Source organism: Heterodontus francisci, chromosome 5 (genome assembly GCF_036365525.1).
Source record: "Heterodontus francisci isolate sHetFra1 chromosome 5, sHetFra1.hap1, whole genome shotgun sequence".
Classification (NCBI taxonomy): domain Eukaryota; kingdom Metazoa; phylum Chordata; class Chondrichthyes; order Heterodontiformes; family Heterodontidae; genus Heterodontus; species Heterodontus francisci.
The window spans coordinates 75,189,845-75,213,985 of record NC_090375.1 but is presented as its reverse complement, the minus strand read 5'-3'; the positions used below and the strand labels follow the sequence as shown (position 1 = coordinate 75,213,985).

General features: G+C 42.6%; 1 protein-coding gene across 1 annotated transcript in view; it reads left to right on the top strand.

The window, feature by feature from the left end:
• Positions 1–21,193, top strand: part of LOC137369914 (copine-3-like) — a 97,933-nt gene extending 76,740 nt beyond the window's left edge. Inside the window, exons 13-17 of the mRNA XM_068031641.1 lie at positions 1,385–1,439; positions 1,531–1,582; positions 4,061–4,194; positions 7,589–7,825; positions 18,937–21,193. Of these exons, the coding sequence (XP_067887742.1) occupies positions 1,385–1,439; positions 1,531–1,582; positions 4,061–4,194; positions 7,589–7,825; positions 18,937–19,044 (586 nt within the window). The 3' untranslated portion in view covers positions 19,045–21,193. The remainder of the gene's footprint in view (positions 1–1,384; positions 1,440–1,530; positions 1,583–4,060; positions 4,195–7,588; positions 7,826–18,936) is intronic.
• The last annotated feature ends 2,948 nt before the right edge of the window (positions 21,194–24,141 follow it).

Below are 24,141 nucleotides of genomic sequence, written 5' to 3'. Positions count from 1 at the left end.
AATTGCCCTTTTGAAGGATAAATGAGAATGGGAGCGAGATAAACTTCAGCATAGTCTTCATTTTTTGTACTTTATCACCCATACACCTCTAATTCATTCTCTTCCTCCATTATTTCTATTTCTGTTGTTTGAATAGTATTTAATTTAATTTTACTTGATGGTCATTTTTTTCCGTTGTGTAATCAAAGCCTACTCTACAGCCTGTTTCTGTTGGAAGGAGATGAGGACTGGCTTCCGAGGTCCCATTAGTCTGAGAACTTGGAAGGCCAGAATTTTATGCCAGCACCCGCCACCCCCCCCCCCCCCCCCCCGCCTCAAAGAGCGGGCTAGTGGCAGGGGTGGGGCGGGGTGGGGGGGGGGATCATAAAATGGAGTGGGAGGCGTGGGGGGTGGGGGGTGGCCTTTCCAACTTGCTCCCATCTCTGCTGCCATTTTACGCGGGGTGGCGCCGAGAAACGGCTCGCCCGCCCCAGCCAAATTCATGCCCTTAAGTGGCCAATTAACAGCCACTTAAGGGCCTCCGCCCGGCGCCACAGGGATTTTACTGTTGGCAGGTGGGTGGCTCAGGTCTAAGAAAAGCCGCCTGATAGAGACGTAGGCACACTTCTGACGGCCTGTGGATGGCAATGGCAGGGGGTAGGGGTGGTGGGGCCCTCCTGGTAGGGCATCCTGTGTCCGACAGAACACTGCCCCCCCCCCCCCCCCCCCCCCCCCCCCCCCCCCCCCGTGCTTTGCCAGGTCCCGACCGATCACCCCCAGCGAGGCTCCAAAAACTTGCATCTTTTCCGGGACCATCCTTCCTCTTTATCTTGAAACTGGCTGTAGTCCCAGCAATGGCCACTGCTTTCAGTGGCGTTGCTGGGACTAAGTGCTGCCAGCCCGCTGGTTGGCTGGTAGCTTCGTTAGGTGGGATTTGCTGCCTCAATGCGATAGAAGTGCCACCTAAGACCAATTAAGGGCTTGGGGACAGTAAAATCCAGTCTGGAACCCGACCCGGCGGAGGCGGGATCACCACCGACTTGGCGGTTGGTGGATGGCTCCCATCCGGCACGCTTAAAATTCCGGCCTAGAACTCTTTTGAAGTCAGGAATATTATTTCTGATTTCCGTTGGATCGCCTGAGCACTGTGCTTGCCTGTCGGCACACGTGCAAAGCTATTTCTTGGTGAGTAAATTTCAATCTGAGCTAGGCATTCTCAACAAGTTGAGGTATGGCTGGAACCATTTGGTCTGCAATGAAAGCACCTTTTGAATTTGGGGACATTGATGGAGATATACTGTTAGACTTGCTTTTGCAGAATATTTATTGTAGCTCATTGCTGGTAATATGTTTTTGTTGCTTTCAGTTTACTGGCAAGCTTCTGATTGTGATTATTTTATTTTAGAGACAAACTGTTCCCGGCATTTGGATTTGGTGCACAGATACCCCCGAATTGGCAGGTAAATATGGAGCAATTAATGAAAAATGTAGCTAATTTGATTTTACATTTTGTGTACAATTTTTATTTTTGATGGCTTTTTCCCCCTGCAGGTATCGCATGAGTTTCCACTTAATTTCAACCCTGCCAATCCATTCTGTGCAGGTACGGCATTCCCTTTTTAGTTTTTTTTAACCTGTTCTAAAATTAGTGGAAATTCTAAACTACTTTTGCAGTGAATTAATGTTTAACGCTATTGTGTAAGGTGGCGATACTTTGCAGCACTGAGGTTTCATGCTCAACTACTCTGCATGGGGATGGTCAAATATAATTAATTAAGAAACACAAACAGTGCAAAACCCTCAGAAAATCAACTGCATATATTTGAGTTCCATATAACATAAGTTACTTTTAATGGAATAAGAATTCTTTGAACTATTAGTGTGTTTGTATGCTTTGTGAGTACAAAAGATAGAGAGTGAGATAAAATAACTTGCACTCAACTGCACTGTGAAAAGTTAGGATATAGTTATAAATATGCTTGGACAAATTTTAATTTTAAATGCTCAGTGGTACGCCAATTAATATAACATTAGTAGAATGATATTGATTCTGCTCTAGTGCTAACATTTGCTGCTTGTGTCCTGCAAGCACTGATACCAAGAGAATACCTGAAATTAGGTCAGATACTGGCTTTGTTTTTGGGAGTAGTATTTCATATTAGTAAGTTTAAAAGTATTTTGAATCTAGCTTATAGGTGTATATTTTTGTGCTGTTAATGTGAAATTAATAATCTCAGTGGAACAGTGTAATTGAAGGCTTGAAACCTTCCAACTTTTCAGTTTTAAGCCAAGTGTGATTATGGTCTGTACGATACCAGCCACCAACAATTAACCATTGTGATAGAATTTCAAGTAACTAGGCCTATTTTCTCCTTTTTCTGGTTCCATTTATTTAAATAGGATACTGTTCAATTTGTATAGTGTGCTTTCAGTTTTCTAAAATTAGTTTGTAAAAATTCAAATTTAAGATATGAGGTAATTCCAATCTTAAAAATTCTTCCTCCTTTAAGGCCCTCCTTAAAATCCACCTCTTTGCCAAAGCTTTTAGCCACTCCACTCAGCATCTCATTCTTTGACTTAGCATCCATTTTTGCCCAATTGCATTTCTGTGAACCAATGATTAAAAGTGCTATAGAAATGAAAGTTGTTGTTACTGGAGCCATTCACTATACAACACAGAGCATGCCATTTGAACTATTGCTCTTTGCTGCCCCATTTTGTTCATATGCTTGCATCTTTATCTGTTTCAAAAATGTATCTAATTTTCCCATAAAAGATGCAATGGTCTCTGCCTCATTCATTTCCTGTGGCAAAGCATTCCATGCTCCAAACAGCTCTTGTAGTTGCAGTAAATGAGGCTAATGTCCAGTCAATCCAAAGGTTAATCTCCCAGCACCTGGTGATCTGAGACACGCACGCTTTCCAGGTAATGTGTTTGGGCAGAGATCGTCCTCAGTTTTTGTTTTCTTGTTGGCAATATAAAGGGCATCTGCTTTGAGCATGGTTTTTGAGGAGGAAAACCCCCCACAACATACCTGTCTCATCTGTTATCACTTGAGCTCTGATGCAAACTTACCAGAAATAATGAATGACTTGTAAATCAGTTCTCATCATAGAAATTAAACTGGTTGCTGCCAGTGGGTGAGTGAGTTGATTCAAGTGCCATTCCAGAAACTCGAGGACAAAATCTAGGCTAACGCTTCAGTGCAGTACTGAAGGAGTGCTGTTAAACGGAGGCCCTGTCTGCCCTCTGAGCTGGATCTAAAAGATCTCATGGCACTTTTTGAAGAAGGGCAAGGGAGTTCCACCCAGTGTTCTGACCAATAATTATCTCAACCAACATCACTAAAAAAAAAATCTGGCAATTACATTGTTGTTCATGGTAGCGTGCTGTGCACATATTGGCTACCCCATTTCCTACATTACAACAGAAACTACACTTCATAAACATGTCATTGGCTGTAAAGTGCTTTGGGACATCTTGAGTTCATGAAAGGTGCTATAGAAATGCTTTCTTCCATTGTTATCCAAATGATACATCTGGACAAGATTTGATTTTGATTTATTTGATTTAGAGATACAGCACTGAAACAGGAACTTCGGCCCACCGAGTCTGTGCTGACCATCAACCACCCATTTTATACTAATCCTACATTAATTCCATATTCCTACCACATCCCCACTTGTCCCTATATTTCCCTACCACCTACCTATACTAGGGGCAATTGCTAAGTGCCAATTTACCTATCAACCTGCAAGTCTTTGGCATGTGGGAGGAAACCGGAGCACCCGGAGGAAACCCACGCAGACACAGGGAGAACTTGCAAACTCCGCACAGGCAGTACCCAGAATTGATGAACCCGGGTCGCTGGAGCGACTGCGGTGCTAACCACTGCGCCACTGTGCCGCCCTAAAAGATGTTTTATGAAACATAAAAATGGGATTGCACTTTGAGTATATTGGTTTCCTTCAGGAATTCTGCAAAACATGTAACTTGCAGGACCACAAATTGTGGTGAGAATGACGTTAAGTTCTCTTTCTTGCATGACCTTTGATGTTTCATTTTGATTGTGTTTGTTAGGAGTGCAGGGGATAGTTGATGCGTACCGAAACTGTCTGCCTCAAGTTAAGCTACATGGGCCCACAAACTTCTCCCCCATAATAAACCATGTGGCACGATTTGCAGCTGCAGCAGCACAACAGCCGATAGCTTCAGTGAGTATTTCTACATGTGCATGTGGGGCCCTTCTCTATCGATTTAATGCAGAAAAAAATCAAAAACTAAAAGGCATCATTATGTTTTTCCTGTGTTCCTGATTTGGTTTATCTCAGGAATCTATTCTGCTTCAACAATGAAATATTTTATTTTTAAAACTCTATATAATTTGTGTTAATATGTTGGTGCATACTGTATAAAATAGTACAAACTAGCACTATGTGGTTCAGCATATATACATTTTCAGAAGGAATCAGTAAATGCTTGAAGAAGCAAAATATTATTGTGTGCAGTTTTGAATATTTTAGCCACGGAAAAGATGCATTGCAGATTGAATGGCATGATACCCTGGATGACATTATGGGCTGAATTTTTAGGTCCTGATGGAGGCGGGCAGGCGAGTAAATTTGCACCAGTGGCCAGTGTGCCGATTTTCCGGCTTCATTCCACCCCAAGCCATTTTTCCGGAGGTGGGATGGTGGGGGCTGGGTATGGGGTGGGGGTTTGCTGTTGTGACAGGGCTACCTGCCCACAAATGGCAGATAACCAATTGAGCTCATTAAAGGACTATTAAGGCCTGTTGTCAGAGGTCCCTGCAAGGCATTGGGGAACAGTATAGCTGCCTGGAAACAGCTTCCTGGTGACAGACCAGGGAGCCAGCACTCCAGGCAGGCTTATTGGCTTCAGCTGCAGCCGCAGGCCACCCTGTGGAGGGCCAACCCCTTCCCAATGGTGGTACGGCTGCTGAAGACCTTTTCTTTTTATTTAAACTTTAAAAAGTTGGAGAAAAGGCATCTTCATCTTGAGGTGCCCTTTCTGTCACTTACCTGAAAAGGTAGCCAGCTACTTCTTAAGTGCTGGAGGACCTCCTATTGGTCCTCTAGCATTGAGAGCCCGCCTGTTGTTCTTAATTGTACCATCAAGCCCACCATCTGCTCATTAAATGGCCAATTCGGGGAAAATCACAGCTGGGTGTCTGTTCCCCACACAGTGCAGGATTCTGACCCCCATTTGAGCCTGATGGCGGTAACCTGAAGTCTGCAGTGAAAATTCTGCCCCATATTGTTATAAATGAGAAACTTAAAAAAAAAACTAGTATTCACTAGAGCACAGAAGATTAAGCCAGAATCTTAGTCATTTTCACTTGAAGAAACAAAGTAGCCTCTTATTTACCCGGGTTGGAGATTTTCACCTGCACATTGAAACTTACAAGATTCTGAAAGGGCTTGACAGGTTGAGAGGTTGTTTCTGCTGGCTGGGGAATCTAAAACACAGTCTCAGGATAAGGCGGGGCGGGGGCGGGGTGTGGGCGATCTTTTACAGGTGAGAACAGGAGAAATTACTTCACTCAAAGGGTTGTGAATCTTTGGAATTCTCCACCCCAGAGGGTTGTGGATGCTCCATCGTTAAATACATTTAAGGCTGGGATAGATAGATTTTTGATCTCTCAGGGAATCGAGGGATATGGGGAGCAGGCGGGGCAGTATATTGATGCGCAGGATCGGCCATGATCATATTGAATGGTAGGGTATGCTCGATGGGCTGTGTGGCCTACTCCTGCTCCTATTTCTTATGTACTTATGTAAATAAACCTTTGTTGAGACAAGGCATCCCAGATAATGGTTCAAACTGCTTTTTGATTGCAGTAAAAAGTGTTGCAGTCTTGAAAAGTTGTGAACAATATTTCTATCTTGCTGCTGTGCCAGCTTGCATTAAAGGGGGAGAGAGAGAGAGATAATGACATGGCATGGAGTCCTTGCAGGCTAACCACTGCTGGCGCTGGAGGCTGATGGAAGGAGTATTTAAAATTAGCGGAGAACTGTTAAAGTAGTAAGATATCTGGTGGTGGATTCTCCTCTTTGAGGCAGAGTTCCATCAGGGCAGAATTATGTGTTCCCAATATCAATCCATTTTCCTGGATTTAAAAAAAATTCTTTCAAGGGATGTGGGCATCGCAGGCCAGGTCTGCATTTATTGCCCATCCCTAATTGCCCTTGAACTGAGTGGCTTGCTAGGCCATTTCGAGGGCATGTAAGAGTCAACCACATTGTTGTGGATCTGGAGTCACATGTAGGCCAGACCAGGTAAGGACAGCAGATTTCCTTCCTTAAAGGACATTAGTGAACCAGATGGGTTTTTACAACAATTGACAATGGTTTCATGGCCATCATTAGACTAGCTTTAAATTCCAGATTTATTAATTGAATTCAAATTCCACCTTCTGCTGTGGTGGGATTCAAACCCATGTCCCCAGAGCAATACCTGGGTCCAGTGACAATACCAGTACGCCACCGCCTCCCTTGGGAGTGATTGCATATACATGACAGGTTCCGAGCCATCAATAGGGAGCTCATTAGTGCACGCAAAGAACTTCTGGCAGTGAAAAACCTTAAAGAAGCATAAGCTCTATAAAGGTCAGAATAAAGGCATCCTTTGAAGGCTATGGCCAAGACTGAAGCCTACAACAGGGCAACTGAAAGGAGGAGGCTGCTAAAAGAGCATATTTATTGTTGCTTCTCATGGCCTACTGCTACCTTCCACATGTCAGCCCCAAGAAGCAGCAGTTACTGGGATGGAAATCTGGTGAGGGCTTGTCTCATTTGCATACTATAGCCAGGGAAGCAGTAGCAGTGCCATTGGGAGTAGGAGAAGATAATTCCAGTCAGCACAATTAATTGTTGGCCTCTTCACCTGAATTTTCCAGAAGTCACAGTAGCGATGTCACCTGATTTTGGTTGGGTTAAAGAGAATCCCGCATCCTTTGATCTTTATTGTTTTGAAACTGTTTAAAATATGTATTAGAAATTAAGAATTTTATTAATTTAATCATCATAAATTCATAGAATTTATGGCACAAAATGAGGCCATTCAGCCCATCATGCTTGTGTTGGCTCTCTGAAAAAGCTATTTAATTAGTTTCATTTTTCAGCTTTGTCCCCCACAGCTTTTTAAAATTTTTTTCATCAAATATTTGTCACTCTTGCATTCCAATTTTCCTACTCTCTCCCTGTAATTAAAGGCTGTCATTTTTGACGTAATTTTAGTAAATCTTGCATATCTTCCCCATGGTCTTGGCGTCCTTCCCAAAACTGGACACTATGCGGTATAATTTCTGCTAATTCCCCACTCTCCTGCTGCACCCATTTAATATTTCCATCATTCCTTTGTCCTCAATTTTAAAATTTCAGCCACAGCTTTTACTCCTGGTGGGAGTTAGCAGCAGTGTGAAGCAACACCATCTTGCAGTGTTACTATGTCTATACTGTAAATACAACTTTAATGTGCAGCTGAAAATATGTTCCATTACATATGTATATACTGTGCCTGATATAAAATGCATCTGCAGCACATTGAATTGCATGTGGTAAAGTGACTTTCTTTTTCCTTCAACAGCAATATTTCATCCTCCTGATCATCACGGATGGAGTGATAACAGATTTAGATGATACAAGACAGGCCATTGTTAATGCTGCTAAGTTGCCGATGTCAATCATCATTGTTGGTGTTGGTGCAGCAGATTTCAGTGCCATGGAATTTCTGGATGGTGATGAATGTGTTCTTAAATCACCCACTGGGGAAATTGCTATCCGAGATATTGTGCAGTTTGTGCCTTTTAGAAAGTTTCATAACGTAAGTTTTACATGGTTACAGTGTTATATGATAGCATCAGTGTTTCAAGATTTTTTTTTGATAGTCGTTTGGTCGTACAGAACTTGACAATTGCTGAAAATAGAGACATGTTGTCGAAGCTTTTCGTCTTGTACTCATCAGGACAATATGCAAGAATAACCAATGTAAGGGAAAACAACAACATGCAGTATAAGTTGTTGTTTTCTCTTACATTAGTTATTCTTGGGTGTTGTCCTGATGAGTGCAAGACGAAAAGCTTCAACAACATGTCTCTATTTTCAACAATTCTCAATTATATTTTATGGTGTGTCTTGAAAATTATTCTAAAACCTGATTTCATGTACAGTTTTATGCACAGTATTTTCAGGAGAATACATTGTTTGAAGTTTTGGCATACATCCATTCCTACCCTGTCCCAAAGTAACCAGTATATTTATTGCAATTATTGTTTGTCTATATGCTGCCCTCACTGACATCTTTGGTAAGCATGGGGTCAGTTTCTATTTGCATACAGCTTAATACCTGGCTTTACCTCTCCTTCAACACACTTCATGACCACCACTGAGCTGTCTAAATTCTTGTCTGACATCAAGATATGAATGAGCTGGAATTTTGGCCAATTGCATAATACCAAAATTGAAGACATTTTTGTTTGGTTTTTGCAAAAATCTCTGCACTTTAGTCTCGGCTGTTTCCTCAAGCTGAATCCAATGCACAACTTGCTGTTCTTTTTGACTAAGTTGCAGGTCAAACCCCATATCCAGATTCTTAGAACTGAGCATATTTAGTTAAACATCTTAAAACAACTGTAGAATTAGTTAGAATGGAGTTATACTGGAAGCACTTAAACAGTTCTGAGACATCCTCTAGTTTTATTCAAGCGCACCAACACACCAACAGCAATAACTTGTATTTCTGTAGCGCCTTTAATGTTGTAAAACATCCCAAAGCGCTTCAAAGGAGGGTTATGGAACAAAATTTGACACTGAGCCACTTAAGGAGATGTTAGTACAGAAGCGTTAAGTTTTAAGGAGCATCATAAAGGAGGACAAAGAGGTTTAGGGAAGGTATTCCCCAGCTTAGGGCCTAGGCATCTGAAGGGACCGCTACAAATGATGAAGCAGTGAAAATTGGGGATGTACAAAGGGCTAGAACCAGTGAACCACAGAAAAATTATGGCACAGAAAGAGGTCATTCAGCCCATTGTGTCTGTGCCTACTGAAAAAACTAGCCGCCCATCTAATCCCACCTTCCAGCACCTGGTCTGTAGCCTTGCAGATTATAGCACTTGAGGTGCAGATCCAGGTAGTTTTAAATGAGTTGAGGATTTCTGCCTCCACCACTGATCCAGGCAGTGAATTTCAGACACCCACCACCCTCGGGTGAAAGGGCTTTTCCTCATGTCCCCTCTAATCTTTCTACCAATCACCTTAAATCTGTGACCTCTCCATTAGGGGAAACAGGCCCTTTCTGTCTACTCTATCTAGGGCTGAATTGGAAAAGCACAGAGAACGTGGAGGAGGTTACAGAAGCAGGAAATGGCGAGACCATGTAAGGAGTTGAAAACCAGGATGAAAAGTTTCAAGTTGAGGCATTGCTAGAAAGGGAGCCATTATAGGTCAGCGAGCATGAGTGATGGGCTAACGGGACGTGGTGCAAGTTAGGATATGGGCAGCAAAGTTTTGGATGAGCTCAAGTTTACAGCGGCTGTATGGTGTCATGCCCGGCCCCCACCTGTCAAGAATGAGGCACATCAATTTTGTCATGAACATTGATTTTTACCTGCTGTTAGAGTGAGGAAATGATTTGTGAAACACATCAGCTGTGGCTGGGAAATTTTTTTTACATACTAACGGACATCGAAAGCGAGGATGCGCATTCCAGGTTCTGCTAAGGAGGATACAATCCACAAGGGCCAGGACTGGTTAGACCAGCTGGTCACATGACTACCTGGCTATTCCAGGGTTTTCTTTTGAACTGGCCACAGTGAGTTTGAAGAGAGAGTGTCTGTTTGCTCCTGGACTGAGAAGATCTCTCCTGTCTGCTCCCATCTCTTTCTCACAAACCTCAGAATCCACTGAAGACACCTGAGCCCCAAGAGAGAAAAGTCTCCTACAGCAAGCAAGGTTTAAGAAGTAAAAACAAGAAATGCTGGAACCACTCAGCAGGTCTGGCAGCATCTGTGGAAAGAGAAGCAGAGTTAACGTTTCGGGTCAGTGACCATTCTTCGGAACTGGTTTGAGAAGAATAGGTTAAGAAGAATACTGGGCCCCAACGAAAAGCAAGATCTACCTACAATTGAGGACTCTACAGTGAGCTCGAAGAACTGTAACAACTCTTCAAATATTGCCTCAAACCTTTCCACTTTATTTTTCTTCTCTTTTCTGTCTCTATTTGCATGTATGTATTGCATATGCATGCTAGCATGGGGCGTATCGTGTATCCGTAGGCGTTAACCGAATTAGAGGTAAGTTTAATAAATTTCAACTTTTCTTCTTTAAACCTAAGAAAGCCTGTTTGTGCTGGTTTCTTTGCCTTATAATTGGAAAGCGGTGAACAAGGATTCACCAAGGGGGAGCTAAAAACACCGGTGTGTTTAAAATTAAACCCTGTTATGGTAAGACCAGGTGAAGGCTGAAAGGATGAGAGGGACCCCTAGATACCTTTCTCACCTGGTTGTAACAATGATGAGAGGATAATCAGGAGAGTATTGGCTTAGTCAAGTCTCCAACTTGGATGATGGTTTCAGCAGCAGATGAGATGAGGCAGGGGTGGGGAAAGGTGATTCTAAGGGGTGGAAGAAGACGGTTTTGTTTATGGGAAGGATGTGGAGTCAGAAACTCAGTTCAGGGTCAGATAGGGCACCAAGGTTGTAAATGGTCTGGCTCAGCCTCAGCCAGTGGCTAGTGAATAGGGTTTGCAGCAGGGACTGAAGGCAATTGGCCAAATATTGCAGTAGCAGGGAAAAGAGAAGACTGGGGGGTGGGGGGGGGGGGTAACCTGACCAGATTATGATGGAGTTTGATAGGGTAGATGTCGAGATGATGTTTCCACTTGTGGGCTGGACCAGAACTAGGGACCATAAATTTAATTTAATCACCAATAAATCCAATAGGCAATTTGGGAGAAACTGCTTTACCCAGAGGGTGGCTAGAATGTGGAACTCGCCGCCACAAAGAGCAGTTAAGGGCAATAGCATTGATGCATTTAAGAGGGAGCTAGAAAAGCACTTGAGGGAGAATGGAATAGAAGAATATTTTGATGAGGTTAGATGAAGAAGGGTGGGAGGAGGCTTGTGTGGAGGATGAACACCAGCATGGACCTGTTCGGTCAAATGGCCTATTTCTGTGCTGTCAATACTTGGTGAACAACTGAGATTAAATGTAAATTAGAGTGGATGAATTCAATATCAAATCAGACACAGAAAGTAAAATAAAAAGGTATGAAAGACTGGATTACAAAAGTGAGAAAAAAGACAGGAAGGAATAGTATGAAAAAAATTAATAGTTGCAAATTTGACAGCATTTTGTCAGGGCAGTTCACCTGAAATCGTCTAAACCAGTGCAAAAGACCAAGAAATTTCTAGCACATCTCACGTCCAATACAAATCGAGTTTCCATGATCTTTCGCACAGATTTTAAAAATATCATGCTGAAAGCCAGCTCAACCCACAAATGCCCAGATTGAATTAATCAGCACTGGGAGTTTCTGCTAATTGCACCCGTTTGCAGAACTTCAAGAAGATTCTTAAAATTAAGTGTTCTTTTTGAGCCCAAGGACGCTAATAGGCATTCTTTAGTGTACACCAACGTAACTAGTAAATGGTTCTGTACGCTTTTTAATGTCATTTTCAGTTATTTAAAATTGGGTTACACACCGGTGGTGGACTTGACACTGCTATTCAAAGTGCTTACTTCTGTGTGATAAACCTATTTTCAGATGTATTAAACTGCAGCAGATTACCATAAAGTATTTTTTTAATTCAAGGGGAAAAAGCAATTATGTTACAAAATGCTGCCCGATAGTGTGGTTTATGAAAGTTTTGATGTATATGACAATGCAAATAAGTTTCAGTGGAAACTTGAAACATCACTATGGAAAACTAAACAAATTTTGAGTAAATTAACACCCAGATTGCTGTTTGCACTTAAAGCGGAAACTTTACCCCGACCTTTTTTGAATCTCCAACAACAATTAAAACCTGAAGGAACGAATCTCCAAGCTTGTCGTGTTTAATTCTTAGTGCCAGAGAGATTGATTGGCAATAATTAACACTTATCATGTCATTAAATGGATACTTTGATTGGAATGGACAATACTTAACTTGCTGTGGCAAATTAAGTTTGAATCTACTACACAAATACAACATCTTCATGACATTTAATACATTTCAATGATGAGGCAGACTGCAAGTTAACAATGGAGTGGCGCAAATTGGAAAACAATGTTTGAGTTTAACCGCGCATCTGCCCCGCACTGCAAGTTTCGATACCATTTGCACATAATTGATGACAAGCACCATTAACCTCATTCTTATTCCTGAAGTAAGTAGCTTTATTTTAATTTCCATGTGCTCACTCACTCTTGCTTGTTCTGCCTTTTTGTGCTTTTCTTGATAAGTGATCAATATCCCCAGTCCCAATGACTATTTGAGATTAAAGCAGAATATTATTTAAATTTAAAGGTCGAGAAACTGCAGAATGCTGCGGTACAGAGGGGTCTTGGTGTCCTCGTACGTGAATCACAGAAAGTTAACACACGGGCGGCACAGTGGCGCAGTGGTTAGCACCGCAGCCTCACAGCTCCAGCGACCCGGGTTCAATTCTGGGTACGGCCTGTGTGGAGTTTGCAAGTTCTCCCTGTGTCTGCGTGGGTTTTCTCCGGGTGCTCCGGTTTCCTCCCACATGCCAAAAGACTTGCAGGTTGATAGGTAAATTGGCCATTATAAAATTGCCCCTAGTATAGGTAGGTGGTAGGGAAATATAGGAACAGGTGAGGATGTGGTAGGAATATGGAATTAGTGTGGGATTAGTATAAATGGGTGATTGATGGTTGGCGTAGACTCGGTGGGCCGAAGGGCCTGTTTCAGTGCTGTATTTCTAAAACTCTAAAACTAAAACTAAAAACTAAAGGTACAGCAAGTAATTAGGAAGGCAAATAGAATGTTGGCAAGGGGAATGTAGTATAACATTAACAAAGTTTTGCTACAACTGTACAGGGCTTCGGTGAGACCACACCTAGGGTATTGTGTATAGTTTTGATCTTATTTATGGAGGGATATACTTGCATTGGAGGCAGTTCAGAGAAGGCTCACTAGGGGTTTCCTTATGAGGAAAGGTTGAGGATGTCGGCCCTATACTCATTGGAGTTTAGAAGAATGAGAGGAGATCTTATTGAAATATATATGATTATGACGGGGTTTGATAGGGTAGATGTTGAGAGGATGTTGCCCCTCGTGGAAGAATCTAGAACAAGGGGGCAAGTTTTAAAATACGGGGTCTCCAATTTAAGACAGAGATGAGGAGGAATTTCTTCTCTCAGAGGGTTGTTAATCTTTGGAATTCTCTACCTCAGAGAGCAGTGGAGGCTGGGTCATTGAATATATTCAAGGCTGAGTTGGATTTTTGATCAAGGGAGTAAAGAGTTATGAGGGGCAGGCAGGAGTGTGGAGTTAAGGCCACAATCAGATCAGCCATAATCTTTTTGAATGGTGGAGCAGGCTCGAGGAGCCAAAAGGCCGACTCCTGCTCCTATTTCTTATGTACTTATTATTACATTTGTTCTAAATCTGTGCTTGATTCTGTTTCAGGTGGTTAAAGTCAATGTGTCCTGATACACAGTGCAATTGAGTTTAAATATTCCTTCTAACTCAGTGATGTTAGGTTGAAGACCAACAGCTTTGTATCCAAGTTTGGAAACAACTTGTGAGGAAAAGCATTATTATTGGCTAATTTGAGACTGTTGAATAAAATAGGAAAGTGAAATGTGAAGTGAATTGATTGACAGTGGTCCCCATGTTGGTGAAGTCTTTTTATTCATTCATCATATGGACTTGTCAAAAAAAACTATAATTTCTGGATGCTTGGTTATCCTACATCATTGTTTATGCCTCACCACATTGAGAAAACCAATTTAATATACTCAAAAAAATGCCCACCTTTTACATCCATGATTTCTTGGTAGTTAAATTAAAATTGTGTAATTTAAATTTAGGATTAAAGTTTGCACTCTGGACACCATATCTGGAAAAGCCCTTGCTCCCCTTTATTGAATGTTCTGCCCATTTCCACCCACCTCCATTTCAAAAGTCACATTATCTTGCAAAAAACCTAAGTAAGCCCACTTCTTCATTTCCTTTGGAACCAAAATATTACTCGCTCACCTCTTCTGAAATAAATGCTCCACAATATCCAAATAACGCTTGGGTCTCAGCACGAATTACTAACAGTCTCTTAATTCTATGCCTTTGTCTTCATGGCTTACTGGAATCCTGTCATATTGATGCATTCCATCAAGCTGTAAAGTGGCACATATCAGAGTTGGAACATTTACTTTGCAGCTGTGTGCTATGGGAATAGACTCCACCATTTGCACCATCACAATGCAATGGCCTGACCAGTAGGTGGTGGCCTCCTCCACTCTAGGTCCAGTCCTGTTGATTGTGTCCGTTTAAGCTTCTGCTTCTGACAAAACAGTTTTTAAAGTGCTGCAACAAAGGTTATTCTGACAATATACTTCAGTTTGCCTGTCACATTTGGACCCTTTTGTAGCAAGGCATTCCTTTCTGGTTTCACATTTTTCATCACAACAAATTTGCAGGGAGTACTGTTGAGGAATTAACAGAAATACGCAACTGCATTTTTCGAGGAACAAAATAGGCAACTTCCATGACTAATTACTTGGAAATTTTAACTCTAAATAATTATAAATATAAAGATTATTTGAATCCCTACCTTGTAGGAAGTGTACCCAGTTGCAGCTGCTCACAGACCTCATGGATCGGTTGGAGCGGCAACTGGATGCACTTAGGAGCATGCAGGTGGCAGAAAGCGTCATAGACAGGAGTTTTAGAGAAGTGGTTACACCCAAGGGGCAGGCAGATAGATGGGTGACTGCTAGAAGGGGCAGGCATTCAGTGCAGGAATCCCCTGTGGCTATCCCCCTCTCTAACAAGTATACCATTTTGGAGTTAACGTTTCGGGTCAGTGACCCGATTCACTGACCCGAAACGTTAACTCTGCTTCTCTTTTTACAGATGCTGCCAGACCCGCTGAGTGGTTCCAGCATTTCTTGTTTTTATTTCAGATTTCCAGCATCCGCAGTATTTTGCTTTTATTATAATATTTTGGATACTGTTTGGGGGGGATGGCCTATCAGGGGAAAACAGCAGCAGCCAGAGCAGTGGCACCACGGTTGGCACTGTTGTTCAGCAGGGAGGGACAAAGCGCAGAAGAGCAATAGTTATAGGGGACTCTATAGTCAGGGGCACAGATAGGCGCTTCTGTGGACGTGAAAGAGACTCCAGGATGGTATGTTGCCTCCCTGGTGCCAGGGTCAAGGATGTCCCTGAACGGACAGGGAGCATTCTGAAGGGGGAGGGTGAACAGCCAGAGGTTGTGGTACACATCGATATCAACGACATAGGCAGGAAGAGTGACTAGGTCCTGCAGGGGGAGTTTAGGGAGTTAGGTAGAAAGTTAAAAGACAGGACCTCTCGGGTTGTAATCTCGGGATTACTCCCTGTGCCACATGCCAGTGAGGCTAGAAATAGGAAGATAGTGCAGCGAAACACGTGGCTGAACAGCTGGTGTAGAAGGGAGGGTTTCAGATATCTGGACCATTGGGATCTCTTCAGGGACAGATGGGACCTGCACAAGAAGGACGGGTTGCATCTAAACTGGAGGGGCACAAATATCCTGGCTGCGAGGTTTGCGAGCGTCACTCAGGAGGATTTAAACGAGTGTGGCAGGGGGGTGGGAACCAGAGCAGTAGGACAGCAAGTGAAATAAATGAGGGGGAACTAGTAAATAAGGCCAGTAAGACTAAGAGGAAGAGCAGGCAGGGAGATGTTGCGGAGCACAGCGGGGCTGGTGGTCTGAAGTGCATTTGTTTCAATGCGAGAAGTATAACAGATAAGGCAGATGAACTTAGAGCTTGGGTTAGTACTTGGAACTATGATGTTGTTGCTATTACAGAGACTTGGTTGAGGGAAGGACAGGATTGGCAACTAAATGTTCCAGGATTTAGAAGCTTCAGGCGGGATAGAGGGGGATGTAAAAGGGGCGGGGGAGTTGCATTACTGGTTAAGGAGAATATCACAGCTGTACAGCGGGAGGACACCTCGGAGGGGTCATGCAGTGAGGTAATATGGATGGAGCTCAGGAATAGGAAGGGTGCAGTCACGATGTTGGGGGTTTTCTACAGGCCTCCCAACAGCCAGCGGGAGGTAGAGGAGCAGATATGTCGACAGATTTTGGAAAGATGTCAAGGTAACAGGGTTGCAGTGGTGGGTGATTTTAACTTCCCCTATATTGACTGGGACTCACTTAGTGCTAGGGGCTTGGATGGGGCAGAATTTGTAAGGAGCATCCAGGAGGGCTTCGTGAAACAATATGTAGATAGAGCAACTTGGGATGGGGCCATACTGGACCTGGTATTGGGGAATGAGCCCGGCCAGGTGGTCGAAGTTTCAGTCGGGGAGCATTTCGGGAACAGTGACTATAATTCCATAAGTTTTAAGGTACTTATGGAGAAGGATAAGAGTAGACCTCGGGTGAAGGTGCTAAATTGGGGGAAGGCTAATTATAACAATATTAGGCAGGAACTGAAGAATTTAGATTGGGGGTGGCTGTTTGAGGGTAAATCAACATCTGACATGTGGGAGTCTTTCAAACGTCAGTTGATTAGAATCTAGGACCAGCATGTTCCTGTGAGGAAGAAGGATAAGTTTGGCAAGTTTCGGGAACCTTGGATAACGTGGGATATTGTGAGCCGAGTCAAAAAGAAAAAGGAAGCATTCGTAAGGGCTGGAAGGCTGGGAACAGACGAATCCCTTGAGGAACATCAAGACAGTAGGAAGGAACTTAAGCAAGGAGTCAGGAGGGCTAAAGGGGGTCATGAAAAGTCATTGGCAAACAGGATTAAGGAAAATCCCAAGGCTTTTTATACGTATATAAAGAGCAAGAGGGTGACTAGGGAAACGGTTGGCCCACTCAAGGACAGAGAAGGGAATGTATGTGTGGAGCCAGAGGAAATGTGTGAGGTACTAAATGAGTACTTTGCATCAGTATTCACCAAAGAAAAGGACTTGGTGGATGATGAGCCTAGGGAAGGGAGTGCAGATAGTCTCAGTCATCTCATTATCAAAAAGGAGGAGGTGTTGGGTGTCTTGCAAAGCATTAAGGTAGATAAGTCCCCAGGGCCTGATGGGATCTACCCCAGAATACTGAGGGAGGCAAGGGAAGAAATTGTTGGGGCCTAGACAGAAATCTTTGCATCCTCATTGGCTGCAGGTGAGGTCCCAGAGGACTGGAGAATAGCCAATGTTGTTCCTTTGTTTAAGAAGGGTAGCAAGGATAATCCAGGAAATTATAGACCGGTGAGCCTTCCGTCAGTGGTAGGGAAATTATTAGAGAGGATTTTTCGGGACAGGACTTACTCCCATTTGGAAACAAACAAACTTATTAACGAGAGGCAGCATGGTTTTGTGAAGGGGAGGTCGTGTCTCACTAATTTGATTGAGTTTTTTGAGGATGTGACGAAGGTGATTGATGAAGGAAAGGCTGTGAATGTTATCTATATGAACTTCAGTAAAGCCTTTGACAAGGTCGCTCATGGCAGACTGGTACAAAAGGTGAAGTTACATGGGATCAGAGATGAGCTGGCAAGATGGAAACAGAACTAGCTCTGTCATAGAAGACAGAGGGTAGCAGTGGAAGGGTGCTTTTCTGAATGGAGGGCTGTGACTAGTGGTGTTCCGCAGGGATCAGTGTTGGGACCTTTGCTGTTTGTAGTATATATAAATGATTTGGAGGAAAATGTAGCTAGTCTGATTAGTAAGTTTGCAGACGACACAAAGGTTGGTGGAGTTGCGGATAGTGATGAGGATTGTCAGAGGATACAGCAGGATATGGATCGGTTGGCGACTTGGGCGGAGAAATGGCAGATGGAGTTTAATCCGGGCAAATGTGAGGTAATGCATTTTGGAAGGTCTAATGCAGGTGGGAAGTATACAAAATATGGCAGAACCCTTAGGAATATTGACAGGCAGAGAGATCTGGGCGCACAGGTCCACAGGTCACTGAAAGTGGCAACGCAGGTGGATAAGGTAGTCAAGAAGGCATACGGCATGCTTGCCTTCATTGGTCGGGGCATAGAGTATAAAAATTGGCAAGTCCTGCTGCAGCTGTACAGAACCTTAGTTAGGCCACACTTAGAATATTGCGTGCAATTCTGGTCGCCACACTACCAGAAGGACGTGGAGGCTTTGGAGAGGGTACAGAAGAGGTTTACCAGGATGTTGCCTGGTCTGGAGGGCATTAGCTATGAGGAGAGGTTGGATAAACTCTGATCGTTTTCACTGGAATGACGGAGGTGGAGGGGCGACATGATAGAGGTTTACAAAGTTATGAGTGGCATGGACAAAGTGGATAGTCAAAAGCTTTTTCCCAGGGTGGAAGAATCAGTTACTCGGGGACATAGGTTTCTGGTGCGAGAGGCAAAGTTTAGAGGGGATGTGCGAGGCAAGTTCTTTACACAGAGGGTGGTGAGCGCCTGGAACTTGCTGCGGGGGGAGGTGGTGGAAGCAGGTATGATAGCGACGTTTAAGAGGCATCTTGACAAATACATGAATAGGATGGGAATAGAGGGATACGGTCCCCGGAAGTGCAGAAGGTTTTAGTTTAGACAGACATCAAGATTGGCGCAGGCTTGGAGGGCTGAACGGCCTGTTCTTGTGCTGTACTGTTCTTTGTTGTATGCATTTGATGTATATTTTTGGTGCACATGGCATTTTCATTTAAACAAATTTCAAAATGGAATTATTAAGGCAGATTTCAGTTTAATTGACTTGCTTTATTAATTAAATTAGATTAACATTTGTGTATCTACAGGCAACTAAAGAAGCTCTTGCACAAAGTGTACTGGCTGAATTGCCGCAGCAAGTGGTGTACTACTTCAACACACGTAAACTTCGTCCTCCTAACGAGCCAAGTCCTTAAGTGCTCTGAAATCATAGCCAAATATTTGTAATACACTGCATCAAATAAATCTATACTACTACTTCTAAATAAATTTACAAATCTATGCATTTACAAACACATGTATTATATTTCATCTGTAATTTTTCATAGTTTTAAAATTATTTAAAATAGTTTATTGCATTATAAATATTTTGTATGTGAATTTAAAGCAACTTTTTTGTTGCAAATCGTTGAAACAATCCAGTAAAATTCAGTGAGGTCAAATCATTGTATAATCATTTACCAGTTGCTATCTGTGTAAATTTATTCATTTGTCGTTGATAACTTTTTAGTAATGTTTAAAGAAGCAGTTTTTTTGTTATCCTCCAGTGCTTTTTACAATTTTTATACTGTAGTTTTGAATGGTAATTCAACTTTTGGATTTTTGGATTAATGCCTGTATCCGGCACCAAAGTATACAACAGTTTTAATTGCTTAATTATAAATTTGAGAATTGTTTGCATATCATGCTTCATATTCTAGCACCATGCAGTTGTATTGCACTACTAATTTTACAATTTTCGGGTGGAATAATTGAAGATTAAAATTGGAAGTAAAGCTAAAAGTAGTTATACTGTGGACCACGTTATATAACCCAAGCTGTTCTGTTTATATGATGCAGGCTTCAAAACTGGTGATGTAATATTAAGTAGATTTAAAATTGGCCATATTGATTTTGCAATAATTTTTAAAATCCATTCTTAACATTTAAGTTTTGGGCCTGTCTTATAAATAGAAAAAAACATGCTGGATAACCTCTGAATAAAACCAAAACTAAAAACAGAAGATGTTGGAAATGTATGCAGGATGGTTAACATCTGGATGAAATCTGTTTTTGAAACAGATAAAGGGTTACATTTGAAACATTGGTCTCAATTTTTATGGGATGGTGATAATTACCGAGTAGTGGGCACTTTACCTGGAGAAGTTGGTTAAATCAAGCTTCCTGGAAATCTGCACAATACCCAGTCAGATTTAATACCTGACTGGCAGGCAGGAATAGAAATTTGGCCACAGAAAGGTGGGGAGGCTGAAAGACTCTTTGAGGTATCAGGGGAGAGCATTCTTGTTCCTCCTTGAATGGCAGTGCAGGCTTGAATAGCCTACTCCTATTTTCCACGTTTCCTGGCCCATAAGGAGTTCAAAGCAAAAGGAAATACATTTTTGAAATGTATGTTTCCCTCTTCTGGCCATAGTTCTAGTGTGAGGCTTCCCTTGGCTTGATGTTAATATGTTGTGTTAGACGGCACTGAAACAGGCCCTTTGGCCCCCAAGTCTGTGCTGACCAACAACCACCCATTTATACTAATCCTACATTAACCCCATATTCCCTACCACATCCCCACCATTCTCCTACCACCTACCTATACTAGGGGCAATTTACAATGGCCAATTTACCTATCAACCTGCAAGTCTTTGGCTGTGGGAGTCAACCAGAGCACCAGGTGGAAACCCACACAGCCACAGGAAGAACTTGCAAACTCTGCACAGGCAGTACCCAGAACCGAACCCGGGTCGCTGGAGCTGTGAGGTTGCAGTGCTAATCACTGCACCACCGTGCTGCTAGTGATGTTGGTCTGCAGTCTTTGCAGCTTAAGTGCATCCCCACCTGCTGTTAGCAGGAGCCCCGTCGATGGCCTGAATCATTGCTGTTAATATTATGGCAGCTGGGAATTTGACAAGTTGGTAGTGGGGTTTCGATTATCGAGATTGTAACTCCTCACCCAACCTTTTGCCTCGTGGCAGGAGGCTATTATCTTGTCTCCTTTCTAAATACCAACTGAACTACTGTGCATTTCCAGCATTTTCAATATGTATTTCAAAGATTCATGACTTTTCTTAATGACTTGTACATTATTTGGTTAGACTCCCCCGCCCCCATTTAATAAGTACTATTTGTATTCAGTGGCTGGGTTTACCGAATCATCTAACACTGCTCCACTCCTTAAAACACACTCATAAAGTATAATATTATCAAGCATTGTTTTATAGAAAGGATCTTTGTATTTTAGTCATTTGTACTGTTGTTCTGTATGCATTTCTACTTGACCTCAAAATTAAAACACGTGAAAAAATAAGTGTTAAGCAATTTATCAACCACGCTTCAATAAACTTATCCAGTCCTTAAACTACAGTATCGGGCTACTCTTCAATTAGTTAATTTAAGCTAAACACCACTTCCTTGTAATTTTGTGATAATGTTTGTTAATCTTTGATTTCCAGTTTCATTAATTATAGAGAAAAAAGTCTCTTCTTGCAACTTTTGTATGTTGCCTGCTGTTCAAAGATGATTTGTTTCCATTTTATAAATATGAAATTTGTGCCAATCAGGTGTAAATATGACAGAAGGTTACATATACACAGCAGTGATGCCCAGAACTTGACACACAAAGTGTGACATCTGGAACATGATTGGTAAGCCATATGCTAGATATATTAAATTCAATCCTTTTGCACCAATGCCTTTCTAGAAGGTTGCTCTAGAAGTTGCTGGTCAACCCTTATGCCTATCACCATGGTAATTCAGGCAGGGAAGTAGGAAAATAAGTTTCTGTAGCTGTGAGGGAATTGACACATTGAAGAAAAATTTTAACTTTCAAGTTGAGTGGATTTGAGAGCAGGTGGGGGTTAAAAGCATTGAAATATTCAGCACTTTGGGAAGACTGTTTCAATTGGCAACATCTGCAATTAACTGCAGTGTGTTAGGCTGCATGTGAGCAACCCCTTGGGAGAGGGGTTTAGCAATTTAAATATGTTAATTCACTAAGGATTTAACTGAGTGTGCTTGATATTCCTGGGCTTCCTGGCAGCCCACCACAACTCTCGACACCGAGAAGGCCTATCCACATGCTACCACTGGTGGTGAGGCCTTGGTGCGGGACCACCCCCCCCCGCCCCCCGCAACTTGGCAGCGGGGCCTTCATTTAAATCTTAAAATTATGTAAAACAAATGCAAATCCACTTACCTGGTCCCAGCAGCCTTCACATGCTGATATTACTGCCGCCCGTCGCAACTCGTGCGCCTTCGGAGCTCCGTACAGAGTTCCGAGCTGAGACAGTGGTGGGGAGGGGGGAGGACTGAAATTATCAGGGAGGAAGGGGGAAACATGTTTTATTGGCTCTGGAGATGATGGGAAGGGGCTGAGGGGCAAAAGTGATGAGGTTGGGGGGGAGAGATCAAGGTGGGATAACATTGTCAGTCAGATTGGCATATAAAACGACCATTGAGAGTGTTGGGAAAGGGCCTCCTGCTTTTGATTTTTAGTCCCAAAAAAAATTAACAAAGTACTTTCTCTTTAAACATTCAAACTTTTGTTCAGGGCTTGAAGCCCTTTAAAAATGGCGCCGGATGCCATTGGCGGGGCTGGCGTGGCCGCGGCCGATAACTTCATCGGGGATGGCCGTTCCGCCCCCTCCATTTAAATGAGCCCCCACATGAAATATCGCGGGGGCTCAGCGGCAGCGCTTCCATGTCAGAAGGCTGCCAGCTTCAAAGCACGTTTAATTGGTGTTTTAGCTTGGAACTCAGATGAGGAGTAATTTGACCAACAGCCTCAAAAGTACCTGCAGCAAACTTTTTCTCAGATCTGCCATCCTCAGAACATAGGGGATCAGCAGAGAGGTGCAGTTTCCAGTTGGTGATATCTACAACATAGGATGAACATGCACAGGATCAGCTTCTTGGACATGTCTCCTAGAATCGAAGGTGGCTCAGAGTCTTGCATTAGGTCATACAAGAATACAAGAAATAGGAGCAGAAGTAGACCATATGGCCCATTGAGTCTGCTCCGCCATTCAATACGATCATGGCTGATCTTGGGATTCAATTCTACTTTCCTGCCTGCCCCCCACATCCCTTGATTCCCTGCGAGATCAAAAATCTATCTATCCCAGCCTTAAATGTATTCAATGATGGAGCATCCACAACCCTCTAAGGTAGAGAATTCCAAAGATTCACAACCCTTTGAGTGAAGTAATTTCACCTCATCTCAGTCCTGAACGATTGATCCTTATCCTGAGACTGTGTTCCCGTGTTCTAGATTCCCTGACCGGTGGGAACAATCTCTCAGCTTCTACCCTATCAAGCCCTTTCAGAATCTTGTATGTCCTGTACTCCAATCCCCTTGCAATAAAGGCCAACATGTCATTTGCCTTCCTAATAGACTACTGCACCTGTATGTTACCTTTGTGCGTTCCTTGTACGAGTACCCCCAAGTCTCTCTGAACGTCAACACTTACTAGTTTCGCTCCTTTAAAAAAAAAATTGAAGAACTTCACACTTCCCTACATTATACTCCATTTGCCATCTTGTTGCCCATTCACTTAACCTGTCAATATCTCTTTGCAGCCTCTCAACATCCTCTCTGCAGCATATCTTTCCACCGTGCTTTGTATAATCCGGAAACGTAGATATATTACGCTGTCTCTTCATCCAAGTCATTAACATAGAGTGTAAAAGCTGAGGCCCCAGCACTGATCCTTGCAGCATTCACTGCCTGCCAACTTGAAAATGCCCCATCAATGCTCACTCTCTTCTTCCTGTCTGTTAACCAATCCTCTATCCAGACTAATATATTAACCCCAACACCATGAGCCCTTATCTTGCCTATTAATCTTTTTTGTGGCACCTCATCAAATGCCTTTTGAAAATCCAGTTATACTACATCTACTGGTTCCCCTTTATCTAACCTACTAGTTACATCCTGAAAAAAAACCCTGATAAATTTGTCAAACAGGATCTCCCTTTAATAAAACTATGCTGACTTGTTCTAATCATACTATGCTTTTCCAAGTGCAATGCTCAGACTTCTTTAATAATAGTTTCCAGCATCTTCCCAACGACTGATGTTAGGCTAACTGGCCTGTAGTTCACTGTTTTCTCTCACACTGCTTTTCAAGAAAGGAGTTAAACATTTGTCAACTTCCAATCTGACGGGACTATTCCTGAATATAAGAAATTCTGGAAAATCATAGCCAGAGCATTCATTATCTCTGCAGCTGTCTCTTTCAGAAGCCTAGGGTGTAGGCCATCTGGTCCCAGGGACTTGTCAGATTTTAGTCCCCCAAATTTCTCCA